The 18732-nt window shown below is 40.6% G+C and overlaps 1 protein-coding gene across 2 annotated transcripts in view; it reads right to left on the bottom strand.

The window, feature by feature from the left end:
• Window positions 1-18459, bottom strand: part of MYZAP (myocardial zonula adherens protein) — a 51178-nt gene extending 32719 nt beyond the window's left edge. For both annotated transcript variants that reach the window (XM_066328506.1, XM_066328505.1), the window contains exons 1-4: window positions 18332-18459; window positions 12497-12586; window positions 3214-3372; window positions 835-927 (exon numbers count right to left, since the gene is read on the bottom strand). In XM_066328506.1, the coding sequence (XP_066184603.1) occupies window positions 835-927; window positions 3214-3372; window positions 12497-12586; window positions 18332-18415 (426 nt within the window). In that variant the 5' untranslated portion in view covers window positions 18416-18459. The remainder of the gene's footprint in view (window positions 1-834; window positions 928-3213; window positions 3373-12496; window positions 12587-18331) is intronic.
• Between the last annotated feature and the right edge of the window lie 273 nt (window positions 18460-18732).

Here is an 18732-nt window from a genome sequence, read left to right as displayed (position 1 = left end):
TCTGTCTTTTTGAGACAAGGTTGCACAGAATGAAAGTACCAGTTTACAGCAAGTTCTGATTTTTGTACCTAATACAGTATGCAGGGAACTGACAGCCTCCAAATGAGGGTGGCAGAAGGGCACAAGTCAAGGTCCCAGTCCCTTGAAGTCTACTTTTAATTGCCAAAGCTTCCTCTGAACCAGGACTGTGAAAATCAATGCTGAATATAAATTCAAAGCAAGTTTTCAGGGGGATTTTTTTGGATCAAACAACTCAGCAATTTAATATGAAGGCTATTTTTACAGAGTGCAACAGCTTTTATTGCTAAAGCAGCATGTCAGAAGAAAGACAGGTCATTGAGTGACTACTGAAATATTCCATTAAAAACCAAAAGGTAAGTCATTTTTAGCACTTGAATACTAATGAATATTGCCACTTCTTTGACTTAGTGTTTCAGCAGTAGAGTCAGTAAAACAGAGCAGTGTTGAAATGACTCCAAGTTATCAGTTTTTCCTAATTATCAATGTTAGTTATTCAATTCACCTGGAAGCTGTTACATTCATCTCCACTAACTACCAATACACTCAGGCAATGGTATCAAGATCATTCTTTTCTTTCTAAGAATTTCCAGCCAGTTAGTAATTTCACATGCAAAAGCATCCTTTACCTCCTTTACCTTCCTGGATGGAAAAATAAAGAAAGAAAGGAAACTACAGTTTCCAGTGTTATCTGGATATGTGAACTGGAGTGGTTTGGGAGATTAGTTCTGTTCTGCTAAAGCAAAAGCAAAGTTTCCAGATAACACTGGGACAGTTATTCCCATATGCTTTCCCTGCAAATGAATGGATACTTACTTTCAGTTCATTTGTAAGCTGCTGTATTTTTCGTTTCATTTCGTCATATTCACCATACATTTTCTTTCTTACTTTTTCCAGAGTTGCTCTCACCTGGTGTCAAAAAATCAAACACCTTTATCAAAATTTTCGATTATACTGTTTATATAGTAGGACATGATTTTCTTCTCTATTCATTGCTACTTTCCATAATTTCCATTGTTAATCTACCACTGCATAACACAAATTTATTCTCAAAAAAAAGACAAAAACTTAAGTCTGATGACTTGTTTACATAGGGATGGTACAAATAACTGTCACTAGGATGAATTCTAAACTTCTCTGTACATGCTTAAACGCTTGTAAATTAATAATGTAAATAAATTAATTTCAATTAAATATCCATAAGTCATTCTAACCTGATTACTAAATGAATTAAAATTAATTTGATGATATTTTGTTCTATTTCTGAAAAAGAGACATGGACTTAATATACCTCCATACTTTTAAAAGTGGTTGGTTTCCCCTGGGCATCCTTTGCAGATAAACACTTTTACTTTCAGTCTTTTAGACTTGTATCTAACTAAAAACAAACTAGCTTACATTTACCAATGCAATTTCAAATCTAAAGAACAGAGAAGTCAATTTGATTTCAAGAATTATAGATGCAAATTATTCCTTGCCTTTCTAGGCAAAACTAAAAAAAACCCCAAACTGGCTTCCAGTTTGGCTTTACATGCCACTGCAGTCATGTCTGCCTACAACCTGCATAATTCAACCTCTTTTTTTCCCCTTCCTCACCTCTACCAAGCTCAGGCTGATTTCAGATCATTTAGGGCAGTGAGTTTACTGTGTCTCTGCACAGTGGGGTGAGGTGAACTTCAGCAGGGGATGTTCTTAGCAGCTCTGCATAGAATCAATCCCCCCACCTACACCCAGAAAGGGGCACCAAACCTATGCAAAGAGTGCTCCCTAACCACGGGCTCCCTTTGGGATGAGGAAGAGAGAAGGGAGCTGACTCCTGCCCAGCACCTCAGGAAAGCACCACTCGCCCTGTGCCTCCCCACAGGCACACACACCCTCTGCAAGATGCAAACCTGACTCAGGCACAGGAAGCTGTCAGCAGCTCTGACACAGCCCATCACTTCTGGTCTATTTGAGTCAGCACATACACGGCACAGGCTGAGGACTCTGGCTTAAGACTCTGCTTTTAAAGACAACACTACTCTGGCAGACCAAAGATCACAAATTAGCTGAGCTGAACACAGACAGAAGAGCAAAAGCCAGCGTATCTCTTTCCATGTCTTTCCCACTTTTTCCTGAAAGCATCAGTACCCTGAATGCACAAGCAAGACAAGCAGTTCACCCGGCTGATGTGTCCCTCCATAAGGGACAGACAAGGGCAGGGAGATGGTCCCAGCCGAAGCAATCCTCGGGTACCACAGACAGTGCAGTTTGGGGAGCTGGCCCTGCTGTCTGCCAATTCACCTGTCCCTTTACACCACCCCAGCAGGGCAGAGAAACTACCCAGGCAGGAGAACAGCAGCCAGGGCAGCTTGTGTGCCTCGCCAGCATTGCAGCACCGACAGACCCTGCCAGTCCCTAACCTCAGCAGCCTGAGAGTGGTGAACACCAGGAGCTAAAAAAATGGGAGTGCCAAGGGAGAGAAGCAAGTCCTGATAGCCGCAGACCAGGCCGATGTGAGGAGCACACATGATTACACTGCTTTACCCTGCTCCCTTCACTCAGGGTTCCTCCCTTTTCTATCAACACAGTTTGCACTTGAATCAGTGTAACGTGATAAGCACTGGCCAACAGCCTCCTGGGTGGTGAAGGTGGATGGAAAAAGGTCAGATTATTTGCCCTGAGGTAAGGAGGGTGTTACTGCCACAGCCTGAGAGCCAAAGACTGATGGGCAAAGAGATGCTGAGTTTCAAGAACAGAAAAATATCAAGAAGGTTCAGAAATGCAGCTCTTGTTTTTCAGAAGATCTTCTGCCAACTGTGATAAATGAGCAGGTGCAGAGAAAGTAGTACAAAGACATCCTTATTAGGCTGACTATTTTAAGGCTGCCCCAAAATATACCCAAGTGAATTTACTATGTCATCTAATTTAGAAGCCTTTTCAAAGCTGGGGGAGTTTGGGGACGGGGGAGGCAGAGAAAGACTATCATTTCAGGTGTCTGCTTACATAGTTTCTTCCATCCACAAGCACGGTTCCCAGGTATAGAGCATGCTTTTTTCCCAACTCAGATACTGCCAAGGCCAGGCTCTAGCTTCAGGGTAGGTTCCCAGTTCAAACTGAGATATTTGGCTATCAGTCATCCCATTATACTCTCACAGCTCTACCTGATATATGGAAAGGGTATTTGGCAACTTTTGAGGTGCAAGTGTAACTCACTTCTTTAATGTAATTCATCTCCTCTTTCAGCTGATCAGCTGACCAGCCATAAACCACCATTTCTCTCTTATGGTTGTTGTCAGTTCGGTGCACAACACCATACACCATCCCATGAGACAGCTTCCCTGGAGACATCCCATTTGGTACATGGTAGAGCTCCTATAAATTAAAAAAAAAAAATTAAAAATATCAGTACTAGAACAAGAAAATCTAAATAAAGCCACAGTAACTTAGGGCCAGCAGAGAAACCAATTACAGTGAAAGCACAATAGTAAGTACACATGAACACTAAGTCAAAAACATTTTGGAGCCAACCAGTCTGCCACTTTTTGGAAGAACTTACAATTGATAAAGAATACAGAAATGTCTAATTACCACTGCTTTCAATGGAAGTCATGTTGGCACAGCTAGAGACAGCAGGCTGGATTAGTACAAGGAGAGGTAAAGGCATGTAAGAAAAGGTTAACATGGCTTATTTTCATTCACCACCAGATGGTATTTTTCTGCACTCTTGCAGAACAGTCAGGTCTCTAATTCCCTCTAAACTCTTGCAACCACAGAATTATCCCACATTTCTCAAACTCCCTGCTGCAGGAAACAAAATTTCAAAAGTTTACTCAAAAAATGTAGGAATTACTAAGAAACTGGAATTAGAACATTTTAGGCAGTGTTCTTTAAAAGAGAAAATATTGGTTTCTGTGGAAAACAAAGAAGAATTTTAGTTTGCATTTAAAGCCAAGTAAGAACCTCCAAAGCAATCAAACTCATTTCAGGTCTCCATTTCTTTTACAGATGTTGCAGAACTGACATTGGAAAAGCAAAAGCAAAGCTATGAAATAGCATTTATGTGGGTGTTCCAGTGTTATTAAATACTGTAGAAGGATGAACCTTCTCAATCAGGTGTTGCTGTGTAAACAGAGGGTGCTTTAAAGAGCCAACATTTTTTATTTGAATGAGCTGCAGAATTCTGTGAAACATACTCATAATAAGTGCATGTCTTGCTTCAAGCCACCCTTCACAGACTCCTCTTGTTCATCTCATCAATACACTCAATAAGAAAAATCTTCATGCAAACAGCAGGAATCATTTCCCTCAGCATGTAAATGAATATCCACAAGGTCAGATCACCACCTGACCTGGCTACTCACCTCTCCTCCCTTCTAATCAGCCCAGGGAAACATCCTTCTGTTGCAAGCATCTGAAATGAGTCAGTACTCAGAACCACTCATTTCTCTTCTTGATTGCAAGGAATTTAAACACCTTTGATGAAGACATCCAGATTATGACTTTTTTTTTTTTTAAAAAAAAAGGGGGGAAATATTACTGAATGTGAAATATTTGCAAATTACGAACCTAAAAATAATCAGTGATTTCTGAATGGAAAGTAGGAATGAGAAGTTTGGAAACACAGCTGTTACTGATAAGCTTTGCACATTGTTTCTGAAATGTCAGTTCTAGAGAAAAATCAGGTACAGATGGTTTTACTGAACTTACTTTCTTCTGCTGGATATACCAGATACAGGTACACTTGAGGACATTTACTACGTTAACTTTTGAATATGTTTGGGTTTGTTTTTTTGTTCTAAGCATTGTCTAAATACTCTCTTTGACACCAAAAAGGTGTAAAGAGATGAAGTTCAGCATCTTATATCCATCTACAGCTGCATCCTAGAGCTCCCCAGGCCTTACCATGACAATGAAGAGAGGACACCATCTGTAGCATAAGCAGCAGCACTCAGGCTTTAGGAGCCAAACCAACACAACTATGCTGACAATATAGGAATAAATACTTCTTTAGGGAAGGGGAAAATGAACGGGAAAATTTACTTGTATTAAGGAAAACTGATAGAGACAGACTTTTGTTTTTTAGTGTGTCCTTCCCACATGGCACTGACAGATCTTCCTCAGCACTGTAAATCCTACACGCTCTTCTTTATCACATCATTAACAGTTTACCCATGTTGCTGAAGCTCTGTGTGTGTGTGTGCAGGGGTGGGACAGGAACAATAAAAGAGCAGACACCTGACAAAGAACATTTCAGGCACAGAACAACAAAGCTGTAAGCCTTCATTTGAAAAGAAAGCTTTAAAACCACTAAATGAAGAAAACATTGGGCAACCAGCCCTACCTATACATGATATAATTTTGCACTTTGAACACATTATATGCAAAGCTTCATATCCTCAAAATGAGATGTTTCATAATTACGTATTATTGGGAGTTTTGTTTTGGTGTTTGGATGTGCACAAACAAAAGTCCTACACCTCATATTTAGAAATAGAGAAATACAGAAACCAGATGGGGCCATGACTCAAAATTATTCCGTGTTTGTTTGCTTCCAGGGTTGTACAGTTTCTTTCATAGTTCATTGCAGCTCCTCCTCTGCATCTGGAAAAAGGGATTACGCACAAGTTTCCATCTTCCTGATAACAGACTGAATAATCACTTTGATTGTTTAGAGGTTACCAAGGCACCAGACACTGAATTCATAAATCCATACCCTTTGCCCATGATCACTCATTTTTAATGAGGTGAACAGCTGAATACCAGCAATACCAAGGTCCTTTGTACCTCTGAAACATTAGCAGAATTGTTTAAAGTGCTGTTTGCAGAATTTTGGCATAGAAATTCTGACCAAGTTCTGTATTTTTAGAATATTATGAACACACTCCTAAGGAATGCTTTGAAGGATTCCCCACTCCCCCTTCCCCTCCCCAGAAAGACCTACAAATCCAGACCAGTGGGTGTACAGCTGAAGAATCACCCATGGCACTTACATATGTATTTCAGAGATGAACAGACTTAAATTTACATTATAATGGACAGTACATGCAGGATTGGACGCACACAAAGGCAGACTGGTTACATGGCTCTTGCAACAATCCGAAATTTGCCTGTTATCTGTATTTGCACAAGCCTCCTAAAATGCCTTTGTTAGTTCTCGTTCAGAAAATTGGAAGACTCATCACCATCTGTTGACTGTTCCAGTTCTATGTGCTACTTAAAATACAGGATATTGTTTTTACCCTCTCCTTATTCTTCCTTCCTATCAGAATCCCCAGACAAGTGCCTGTTAAAATTTCAGTTCTTGCTTGTTTTAAAGAGGTGTGAGCCAAGAGCTACACAAGTAACTGTTCTCATGTTTCCTTAACCTCTGTCTTGTCTTTCATTGCTATGAAAGTTCTATTCCAGCCATGCTTATCTTCTACTCACCCTTTTCTGTTTATAACTCTTAATTTCCTCTCAGTGACCACTTGTTTCGGGGGTCCTGTGTAAATAGCCAAAAAAGGGCTCACCTGATGCAGTCTTCTCTTAGGAGACAGGTTACAATCAGAAAACTCCTCTCAATGCAGGGTTGAGATGGCTGCTTTGCTTGTTGACTACTTTTTCAATACAGCTTTGCCTCTAAAGGAGGCCTTGCTGCGTAGCTCAGTTCTCAAATATCTCCACAGAACTGCAGCACTAAGCCTGCACTGAGTACACTTCTCCCAGTTTGCCTCCTTGTAAGCTACTTCCACCCACCTTTGCCTATTTTTCTCCCTTCAATGTTTTTTCCATTTCTGCCTTGTACTCTGTTCTTCCCTCTGACACATCCTCTCTCCCATGCTTCCTCTTTCACAAATCCTGGATCTTCCACATCCTCAGGAACTACAGAACAGTTTTTTGAAGTCAAATACTTCCCATTACTTTCCTCTCTGTCCCATACATACCCACTCTCAGAACTCAGATATTTTTCCAGGGAGGTCCTCAATGGTCTCCACTCTTAGCTAGTGAGGCATCTCAGTGAAGATAAGTGAATACATGCAAGAATTTAGGAGCAAGTAAATACTGTAAAGCTAACCAGAATAGTGCTTTAAGATGGAGGGGTTTGTTAGATTAATCAACCATTGCTGTTTAATTCAAAATATCAGCCACATCCCTTCTGATGTGAGCTAAGGATCTGAAAAGGCAGACTTAGATTAATCAGTTTGTGAATCTTTCTTTGTACCTATAGTCAGTTCTACAACAGCTCAAGGTGACAGCAAGGACACATCCTGTGGATGCTCACACATCCTGGATCAGCCTCCTCATGTCCTGTCTGTGCTGCAGCAACAGCCAGCTGTGCTTGGTGTGATCACAGAATGTACCAAAGAAACACTGTGTTTACCTAACTAATAAACATTTAAAAGAGAAGCCTACACCCCAAGGTTGCAAAAGTCTTGATAATTACCATGCATCCTGTTTGTGTCTCTGTCCAGGGAGGCAGCACAAGTAGCATGAAACAGGTGAAGACAAAACCAAACCCTAAATTAAAGTTTTTAGCTGTTTTTTCTATGCCCCATGGTTTTACTTGCTTCATGTAAATAGCACTGAGGGATGATCTGCTTCCTAATCTACCAGTTTTATAAATGAAAGTCACATAGGCTCATATTTTATAATTCTCCCTGTCCCAAAATTGAAAACAAAAGCACAGAAGACACATCTTTTTTTTGAGAAAAAAGGACATCTAATTTAATGCTTAACAGAATTCTGTGGTAAGTATCCCTGTGGCCTTAAGATTTTCCTGATTCATGATCTTCTATTTCTCTACACTGTCAAAAACTTTGAACAAGAATTATATCAGTTAAGCAAGACTTTATCTTTTCCTTAACAGTTACATTCCAGGCGTTTCTAAAATATCCAGTTATCTTTTAGGTGTTCACTAGTTACACAAGGAACAAGAATATTCATGCTGTAACTGAGGTTACTATTTTCTATTCAATAAAATGACACATTTGTAACTTTGAGCTCACCAAGAAAAGTTACTGTGCTCTGACAAAACCTAGCTCTGGTTTTATGTCTTTTCATATTCCTCTACAGCCTGTGAAAATCATGTTACATTTAGGAATGCTTTACATTAAAAGAGTATTACAACAGGGAAAATGTGCCACAACAGACATGGGTGTTCTTAAATTCATGAAGAATGCAAGAAGTACCGCTGAACATGTTCCAACTTTGAAGCTCCTTGGGTGCTGAATTTAGGTGTCCATCTCAAAAGAGAAGTGCCAGACGTTATACAAAGTCATATCTAGCCCATGAAATCTGTGCACAGAATGCCAGTGTTTACACAACGGGAAACTAAGATACAACAAATGCAGCAGTAACCTCAGAAGTCAGTGGAATTCTTTCTGTATTTTCTATGTAGTGCTGGTTTTAAACAAGGTGTTGCTTTATTAGTACACAGCAAAACTCAAGCGACCAGTGCTGGAGAGACTGAGAAACAGTAACATCACCTGTAGCAGATGAACCACATTTTTTCAGGCACAAGTTCTGCTTTGCTGACAGGAGTGGGCTGGCAGCAGCAGAGAAAATAGCAGTGTCCTAGATTCCATGTGCACCACAGCCCCACATTCACTGCACTCATATTCTTGAACCAGGCCTGACACAAGTTTCTGCTTGATTCTCACCATGAGGTACAGAAGCAAATTCCCCTTCTGGCTTCCTTACTGCCTACTTTTCTTGCTGGGAAAAAAAAAAAAAAAAAAAGTTTGCTATGCTTCTGTATTCGTGCTTAGGAAATAGGAAGAATTTCACTTCTTAGTTGAGATGTTTAAAAAAAAAACAAGAAAATTAAAGTGTTTGAGGATATATATGCAGCCAAAGTACCAAACTGAGTTTAAGACCAAACACTGCTCAGACTTGGCTGAAAGCCACAGACAGTAAAGTGACACAAATTTCCAGAGTGATATCTCATTTTCATTCTCTTGTCCAAATAGCCAAATGAAAACAAAATGTCTGTCTATACATATCTTCACATTCTGCCCTCAAAAGCTTAGCTGCAGCTTCCAATGACACTTCCAAATTTAACCATGACAGTGAAGAAAGAGACTGATGGATAAAAATAAGCCCAATCCCAAACAGGGACATTACAATTGTCTGGTAGCCCTTTATTATGTAAGACAAGAGAGGCTTCAGGATATGCAGATTTTGCATACAATCTGCCAAGCACAATATTCCTTTGTACTTCATGGAGAAGTAAACAGCCTCACACTACTGTCACCCATTGTCTATCATGGAGAGAAATAATGGAACAGAATCAGAGTAGTTTGTGATTCTCTCCACCTAAAGTACTAACAATTCAAACCCAACCAACCAGCCTCTACCTGTGATTCAAGTTCTCATATGCTTCTTTCAGGGTATCATACCCTAAATATGAGTATAAAACATCCAACCTGACACGAACTCGCTCCCCCTTCAGTTTCTGAGATCAGTCTCTAACTGTACCATCTGCCAACCTTTCACAAAAGGCAGGGAGAGGACACCCTAGTACAGAATTGCCTGCAGCAATTTTTTTGCACCCAGATCCATCACTTCATTTTAATCTCTTACACTGGTTCATTTCTATTTCACAGATGCATAGCAGTAAAGAAGTCAATCTAGAAACTTACTGCACTGATACAGATTGAATGAAATACAGCACAAATTTCCTGTGAAGTCTGGACTCCAATGAAAAAGGCTAAGGCAAGGGCCGTCAACATAACTGATAAAGAACCACTGCTGGTCTGACATCAAGCAGCAGAACAAGTTATTGGGAGGATCAGCCCCAGAAAAAGCTGCTGTGCAGTTCATTACCTGATTCTGCAACTGAAGCACCTCTTAATGGTACTGGGCCTGAGAGATGCAGAAAAGTAACAAACACAGCGAGCCATCACCGTGTCACATTAGGGCAGCTCAAAATCACCTCCTTCTAATGAGAGATTTGAAAGAGGAGATTACAACCAAATGTCACACCATGGTGTATTTATAGTTTTCTGGCATTCCCTCCAACACTGCAAGGTCTTTTCTCTCCTCCCTCAGCAGCAGAGGCAGAGATTTGTCCTGCCCAAACAGGAGAACACCTGCAGCCAGGCTGACTGCCTGACTTGGTTGAGCACCCCAGCAAAAGCTGTGAATCCTACAGATTTTCCTGCAGTTCATTTCTGTAAGCCACATTAATGTATTTTAAATACCAAAAGCATTTCTCATGTTCCCACCTCCATACGAGTCAGCAATTAAAGTCAGCCCAGAACTCTAGATTCCAGCAAGAGATCTGATGTTAAATTTGATTCTTGCTGAAGCTGGATGTTTTGACCTTAAATTGTAAAGTGCAAGCTAGAAAACAGAACAATTCCCTAATTTCAATTATCCCTATTTCCAAAAAGGGGGCACAGCTCTCACAGGAGAGTGTGAGGATAATCTAACATTTGTAAAACTTGTTCTCCAAGTGCTTTAAGCAATTTCCTTAACAGGAAGTCAGCTGAACATGGGTGATCAGCAGACACCTGATCATTGTTTTTAGATTTTGTTTTTAAGTAAACTGTGCAGAAAAAGCATCACAGCATGATTAGTCATGAGGCATGTGTGCACTGTAAGTTACTGTACAACTAATTCAAATAAAGCAATCGATTACAGAGACAATAAAAATCTACAGGCAATTCATTGTTGTCTGGCTTTAGAGACATGAGGAGAAGACTGTTCATGAGCAGTGATTTTTTTTGGAGCTGTTTCCATACACTATGGCCATACTATCTGTGGGGTATATTTTAATCACACAGAAACTGCAGAACACAAGTGGTTGGCACAATTCCTCGGTGTTTTTTCATTACTATGAAACTGGCTGAGTAGATCCCATCTAGAGCTGAAGCCTGACTTTATAAGTCTTTCAACTGTCTAAAAGTACTGAACTTTAGAAACTGTTCAGAACATAGAATATTTAAATTGCATATGGTGTTTTCTGGTCTCAGCTAATAACGACCCATCTCTTACACAGCACTATTTTGCACATTGAGCCAAATAATGAATTTATTATCCTCATATCCTCTCCTTAACATTCTCTGATATAAAGCCCACTTGCCTTTACTTGTATTATGGGGGAAATAACAGCTTATTAAATGCAAGGCTCGACAGAGAAAAAAAACTGGTTATGTAAGAAAAGTCACCACAAATTGTCCAACCTTAATCTGTAACAATTTTTTCTCATTCTTACATTACTCAGAGCCATAAAGTGAGTAAGGCATGAGTAAATATCTACCTTCCTCAAAAGCAAACTCAGATTCCTCTTAGGGCAATGGGCCCAGAAGCTTAGGCCAGCCTGAGGGTTGCTGCAATCAGATAGCAGCTGACAAGAGACTGACAGAGAAGCTACTCTGAGTGCAACAACTAAATAGCTCTGGACAAAATGAATTATTAGTATTTAATGGTGGCCCAAATTCAGTTTGCATTAAGGTCTATTTAATCTATTCTGTAAGTAACATTTCTAGATCCTGAAGAACCAATTACTCCGCCAGATCGGTGTGTGAAAATCTGAGTGTATAAAAGTGTGTGAAAATCTGAGTGCATTCCAGGACAAAGAACAACTGATAAGGAATCCTTATCTTGAGCATTTTTCTTTGCATTCCTTAGAATGTTTGTCTTTCTCAGTAATTTTAAAGCTGGTTTTGCCTTTAGTGTCACTAAGAAATTATTTCTAGTAAATCCTATTGTTTTTCTTCCTATTGTCATACTGCTATTCAGACACTGAGTCTGGCAAATGTCACCAACTTATTTGATTTTGATTTATCAAAGTATAAATGTGGTGAAGTTGTGGAGCCTGTCCAACCTCCCTTTTTAGTCCTCATCCTTAAGACTAATTAAACACCATCTCTTGCAGTGAAACAGCTCTTATAAAACAAGTTCTGGACCAAAGCAGATTATAATTTTTTTTTCTGTGTGTACACTATTCACTTCTGCAAAAGAAATGCCCTTCTGAACCCTTCTAAGCACATGACCTTCAAAGTCCCTTTCACTTCAGAACAATCTTGAATTCTTTAATTTCTTCTTTGTACATCAACCTTTACCAAAATTAGCTAACACACATAAACATCAAGGTCCCCAGCACACCAACTACATCAATATTCAAATCTTGCACACTGTTATGCCTACATGAAATACAAAACCCTTTTAGGATCAAGAGGATCCTGATCAAGATCCCGTTTAACACAGGACCCTGCTCCTGGTAACAGTTTTCCTCTTTTATATACAAATATGAAATAATCAACTTTTAAAGGTACCTCATTCACAAATCACCTAAAATCCCTGTTGTTCCTTTACCACTGTCCTATTTTATATGCAGTGTTGCCATCACTAACTCCAAGGCTTAGGCTCAAAGCTCACACCCAACTTAATGACCTTCCACATGTTCTTAAATCTTCTAAGATGACTGGGCTTTGGGCCAGTATCAATATCTGTGTAGGGAAATGTTTACTTCTCATTTACAGAGAATTTAACTTCGATTCTTCAAACTTACACTTTTCTTTCTCTCAGTTTCCTTTGGTCCCTGTTCAGGCTGTGACACTTCATCCGGCGGCACTGTTAAGCGTAGCCTGCACACGTTCATCTGAAAGAACAACAAGATTTAGGTGTTACAAAAAATATTTTAGTAATTTGCTTTACAGAATGAACTGTACTGAGATTCAACTTTGAACTTACTATTTTCTGTTTTCTACCACACAGCTGACAAAATATTATTTTCAAAGGTTAAAGGGGTTTTTAGCTGGCAAAAAATTAATTCAAGGGCATCCCCATAATTACATACCTGAAGTAGCAAAAATCCATTTCAATCAACAAATTGTTCTAAGGTAGTCATAAATGACATTGAGAGCTGAGACAACAGAACAACAAACATAATTTTTTACTTTCTGTATTTTGTTTGCTGATTTGGCATACTTTTATTCTTTGAAAGGGATTATTTAGAAACACAGAATATATTTTAGAGTAAATGCTTCCTTTCTGCTCACTGTATATTATTTACATCTGATACATACAAATGGTTTCTAAAGCTTCAAAACACTGCAGAAAAAAGTTAAGAGGTGTTGGTTCCTAACTGATTTTAGAACAGCCATTCTCTTGCCAGCAGACACGATACATTTCTGTCCCCAGGTGCAGTTTGCCTTGCTTTGGGCTGAGACATCTTTGGTTTAATGGTATTTTCCAAGCAATCCATTCCATACAAGAAACATGCTTAAAACACTCAGTCTTAGTCCTCCCATTCATGAGACGTTTTTGTGGAAAACAACTCTCCGTCCTAAGCAGAGCATAGCAAATGATGAAATGAAAAATGTGCCTGTCCAAATTCAAAGCTGCATGATACCTTCCTGTAAAATCCCAGCTGACTGCTGGCAACAAAGAGAGCTCTTAAAGCTCTTCCTTAAAACCTCTGAAGTATCTCTTCCACGGTCACTGAGGGCCATCATCACTGTTCTACAGCCCAGCATCTCACCTGAGCAGATCTCTCCAGTTTCTCCTGGAGTCATGCTGAGTGTCTCTCTCTGACACCCACCTCCCCACTGCCCTTGTCCCAGCTAACAGCTCATGTCATTACAGCACCTCCTTCTGCCTTCAAAATGGCAATAATGTTCTGCTCACTGCATTCAGAGCACTGCAGCAAAGCCCTTCCCATACACCCCAAATGTTACCAATTTACAATTCATTTCTTCCAACTGTCTTTCAAATCATTTAAGCTGCCTTGACTGCATTTGCAAGCCCCTTTACAGTACAACTTCCTCTTAGACCACTATTCAGCAGCACAACAAGGATCCCTATTTTCCATTTCCAGACAAAAGGCCTTTTTCAATATATCACACAGGCTTTAACTTTTTCTTCTTCCCAAGCAAAAACAAATGGAAAAACTATTTGCAACTTCACTATTTTTCTTCTGGCATTTCTTTAAATCTGTTGAGAGGACAAATCAATAGCATTTAGACTACTGATGTCAACTGTGTTTTAGAAATGTTATGTACTGCCTTCCATCTTCCTCTCAGTTTGGTCTTTCAGGGCTGCAAGTCCAGTAAGAAACAGTGTCCTGAGATAGATAAAGTTCTTACAAAAGATGTGAGATGTGTCTGCAATATAAAGAATAAGAAGGGGGAAAAAAAGCCTATGAAAAGATCAAGGTGAAATAAAACCTATTCTGTAGACATATCTGTGAAAGCAATGTTTTGTACAGTGGCCTCCTCCCTGATAATTTATCATTCATCCATATGCTAGAAAATCTAGAACAAGAAGCCACAAAGTGACATAAAGCCCCCAAAACCTAAAAGCAGTTTATGCTTTCATATTTGCTAAAGAATCCTGAAACAATGAAATGCATTCTAAAATTATGAAATTTTGTACACTGGCTTTGGACACTTATTGACTGCTATGTTTGTTCTAAAAACACCAGACTGTCTCCATATACTACAGAAGCTGGTGGCACTTCCTACTTACAGATTAGTTATTCAGATACATTAACAATAAACTCCTCATCTTTGGAACTCATTGATTCGTAAGGTAATTAACATCACCTTTCCTCATCTATTTCCTCGTGCCCTTTCCTCCCATTAGCTTATTAAGGCTCTTTCCTCTTAAAACATCCCTGTTTACAACAAGAAGGGAAACACAGACTGGCATTCCTCCATGGAGGAAAACAAAGACCAGAGCCATCAATAGGAAATATAAGTGAATTTGTGCTGTGCAGGAAGTGATAGATGAGGCCAGCTTTTTATTATAGTGATTTTGAACAAAGGAAAACTGGACAAAAGGGAATGAACACATTGCTAGGATAAAACATTAAAAAGGTCCTTAAATAACTAGAAATAGATAATGACTGGCAACTCAAAGTTAGGAGAAATGAGGCTGTGCTTTGCTGAAGTGAATAACTTGCCTATTAATCAGTACGAGGCTAATTATAACCAACAGAGATTCCCAGTGCAGTGATTGTAAATAAGTAATTATCCCTGTACCTGTACACCAGTGAGTGAACCACAACTGCCCTTCACATCACAGGTGTTACAGGGCTACTGTGAAGGAAATCACAGAAGTCCAGTACAGGTGGCAGCCAAGTCATCACAACTACGCTGAAAATATAAATTAACAACAGTCATTTGTCGAGACTAAAACCACTGTACAATCAAAAGGTTGTCATCATTTAAGCTGTTTTTTCTTGCCCTTTTCACCTTGCCTTATCTATTACCCCCAAATCACTTACCCAACACCCCACCCACCTGGCAAACATAAGGAATCCAGCCTTGGAGTTGTGCCCAGCAAGGTTTGTACAGCAGTGGCAAAGTACCACCCAGTTCCTTGCTAGAACAAACTTACACAGGCTGTACTCTGCTATTGTTTACAACAATTGGACTTCCTCAGCATCCCTGGGGAAACAGCAGCAAATGTATAAAGTAGCCATGCAGTCCTGCTCCTCCTAGCTCCCAAATGATGCATTCTGCCTAAGGTCAGCACTACAGACCCATCTGCTAAAATTCAGAAACACTATGGAGATTGGAAGGGAACAACAACAGGCACTGCTTTTTCCTCCAGACCCCAGCAGCAGTTCTGAGCACTGACCATGCACTGTTCTTGCTCTGCAGAGCTTCCTGAAGGAACAACACACTGTGCCATTTGTCGGTGAGTTTACTTGACCAAATCAATGAGCAGGCTCACATGGAAATCACAGCAAGCCCTGCTGTAGCTGTAGCGATGCCTTAAAATGGAAATGAAATCCCAACAGGAAGAGGCTCCACTCAGTGCCAAACAGTGGCAGGATAACGTGCAACTGAGGATGAAAAAGTAATTTCCAGAAACAAACTGGGTAATGCAAAGAGAAAATGGGGAGGACAATGAGAACTACTCTTACAGGGAAAGAGCTGCAGTTCGTTTTCCTTCATCTGCTTACTGACAGTAAGAACAAGTGAGAAAAAACAGGGACGAACAGGACTTCCACCCTATCTTTATTTCATTGACATTGTAACTTTGTGAGCATAACTTTTACAAAGAAATACTGGGTAGAAGAAGAACCAGGTATCTTTCTAACAATTCTACAGGACCGACTGACTTTTGCTTAATTGGCAGCATCAGTAGCTTTGGCAATTCAACATTATAAATAATCTTTATCGTGCCAACCTTTTATGCTCACTCCTGGCTTTTTGACACCAACAACCCATGCATGGAATTTTCAAAGCTCATCTGAAATAATCTGTGATCATTTGTGAAACAAAGACACAGACAGGAAAACAAAGACTGGACAGGTTCACCCCAACAGGACACCAGACAGCAGAAGTTTCCTCACTGCAATGAAAAGAACAGGTGAAAACACGTTTTTTTACCGAATTCTTAAGAGGCTAGTGGGACAGCATGGAGGAGAGCTACTGCAATATGGCAGTTAAGGAAAATAAAAAAGCCAATCTAGCTTCGTTTAAAATGCTGAGAATCCACGGCCCAGATCCACAATCCACATGTATGTTTACCATCCTACTCAAATCACTAGGGTGCAACTTAAAACAAACGCAGATGACACATTCAGTTTAAGTTATGCTCTTCAGGCTCTTCTTCCCCCTTTCCAAAAAACAAAGCACCCAGAAAGGCATTAATCAGAATTAACTACGGGCTGAAATAATTACAGATTTTTTCAGTAAAATGAATTGAATTAATGAGCAATGCTCTTAAAGAATAACTAAAGTTACTAGTACAGCAACAGAAAAATACAGGCTGTTCTACTAGCAACCAGTCTCTAAGCATTTTACAGGAGCACCACAGGAAAAAGATGTGGTTCAATATGATCTAGCTTCAAACCAGCCCTGGAGTTCAACATCACCAGAATTTAATATTGTTGATACTGACAAAAGAAATGGGGATAACACACTTCTAGAGTAACTATCTACTACCCTATCAGCTCAATGGCCAAAAATCACTCCCTTTGCCTAAGATCCAGTGTTGGCTTTAGACCTTTGAAGGTGAAAGCAGAAAAACAATGCATGTTTACTTTCAGTCCTAAAAAGCAAAGAAGAAAGTACTTTCTTTGGTCATTTATCTGTTGAGTAGCCTGCTCCATTTATGAAATCTCTGCCATGAGATTCCGCACAGAATTAAAGGGTACTTTTCCTGTGACCACAGGCACACAGGAATGTGACACACATCTTTCATTTATTCAGTGGTTATTCTAACTGTCTCTCTCCCCTCCTCTGACAACTCACGATAAGGGAGCCACACTTCTCTAAAAAAAGGGACAACAGCTTCCCATGGGTTGTAGTCACAAATTAATTTTTTACCAGTTTTCTTAAAAGAATGTATCAAATACAGTTCATCATTCCCAAATAATCTATCAAGGGAAATAAAATAGGAAGACAATCACCTGAACAGAAGTTCCCTTACTGTAACTTCTTTAAGAAATATGAGAACAGGGAAACTCAATGGGAACACAGAAGACATATAGGGAACATAACTACGACTTTCAAGTCATTGCAATTTTCCTTATGTATGAGCAACTTCATTTTTTATGAAGACCAGGGATCTTTCTGTCAGGAAGATTCTGACCTCCTTGCTGTCATCTAAAACCAGAGCAACGCAACAGCCTTCAGTTTTTAAATTATGAACTCATATTTTTGAAGCATCAAAACAATAGTTCAAGAAACATCATGATCGCATAGGTGTATTTTTGGTATGGATAAGATTATCACTTATTTTGATTTCTTTCTTTGCATGTGGAATCAACATTCACAATGACAGCAGTGCAGTTAACAGCAGCAAGAAAAGGGCTATTTAAAGCTGGGTGGCTGTAGAAAAATTCCTATCATATCTGCCTGAGTTTTAACAACTTTTTATAGGGCAAACAGATTAATACATGCTTATTATTTAGTGCATGTATGAAAAAAAAACCAAAAAATCAGCAAATTAAATATCTGCATTTGAGGAACTGATTATACAATTAAATTACTATTGCCATATAAATAATTACTGTGAGCTTTCTCAGGATAGGACAGGCGAGTTCACAATTGTAAATATCCAGGCACATTTCAAGGACGCGGGAGAAGTCTCCAACACAAGTACACCTTCCTCGCAGGTTTACAGAACTACAAAAGGGTCTAGAACTGCAAAAGGCTTGCGGGACTCCCCAGAAACTCTTCCTTTCCCCAAAGCTACAAAGAACGCACAAAAAGATGCTCTCGCACACCGCAAGCTTCACCTAAAACCACCGAAAACAAGGAAAGAGGAGGGGGTGGAAAGAGAAAGGCGCTCCGCAGGTAAGCGCACGAGGGAGGATGTCAAGGCTCGGCTTCGCCCCGCCAGCCCGCCCTCGGTCCGTCCCGCCGCCCCCCGCGCTGCCCCGCACCTTCCGCCGGGAGCGGCCGCCGTCGCCGGGCGGTCTCCGCGGGGTGGTGGCGGTGACCGTGAGCCCCGAGCTGTAGCGCAGCATCCCCACGGGCGGCCGGGCCGGCGCTCTGTGCGGCTCCCGGCCGGCGCCGCCGCTCCGCCCCCGCGCACTTGGCCGCGGGCGGCCGCAGGGGCCGGGCGGGGGCGGGCCGGGGCTCCGCTTCCCCTCCGCCCCTCACGGCCCGCTCCCGGGCCCCGGAGAGCCCGAGCCCGCCGGGGGGTGGCACTGGGCAAAGTCGCTGAGGCGCCGGGGCAGGGTGGCATTGCCTCTGCTCACGGAAATATTGGGCGTCGGGGTGCAGCCTGGGGAGAGGAGCCACGAGGGGAGACGCAGAAAGGTCCGTCTGTCACACAGCCACC

Source organism: Sylvia atricapilla, chromosome 13 (assembly GCF_009819655.1).
Source record: "Sylvia atricapilla isolate bSylAtr1 chromosome 13, bSylAtr1.pri, whole genome shotgun sequence".
NCBI lineage: Eukaryota > Metazoa > Chordata > Aves > Passeriformes > Sylviidae > Sylvia > Sylvia atricapilla.
This window is presented reverse-complemented; position numbering and strand designations above follow the sequence as displayed.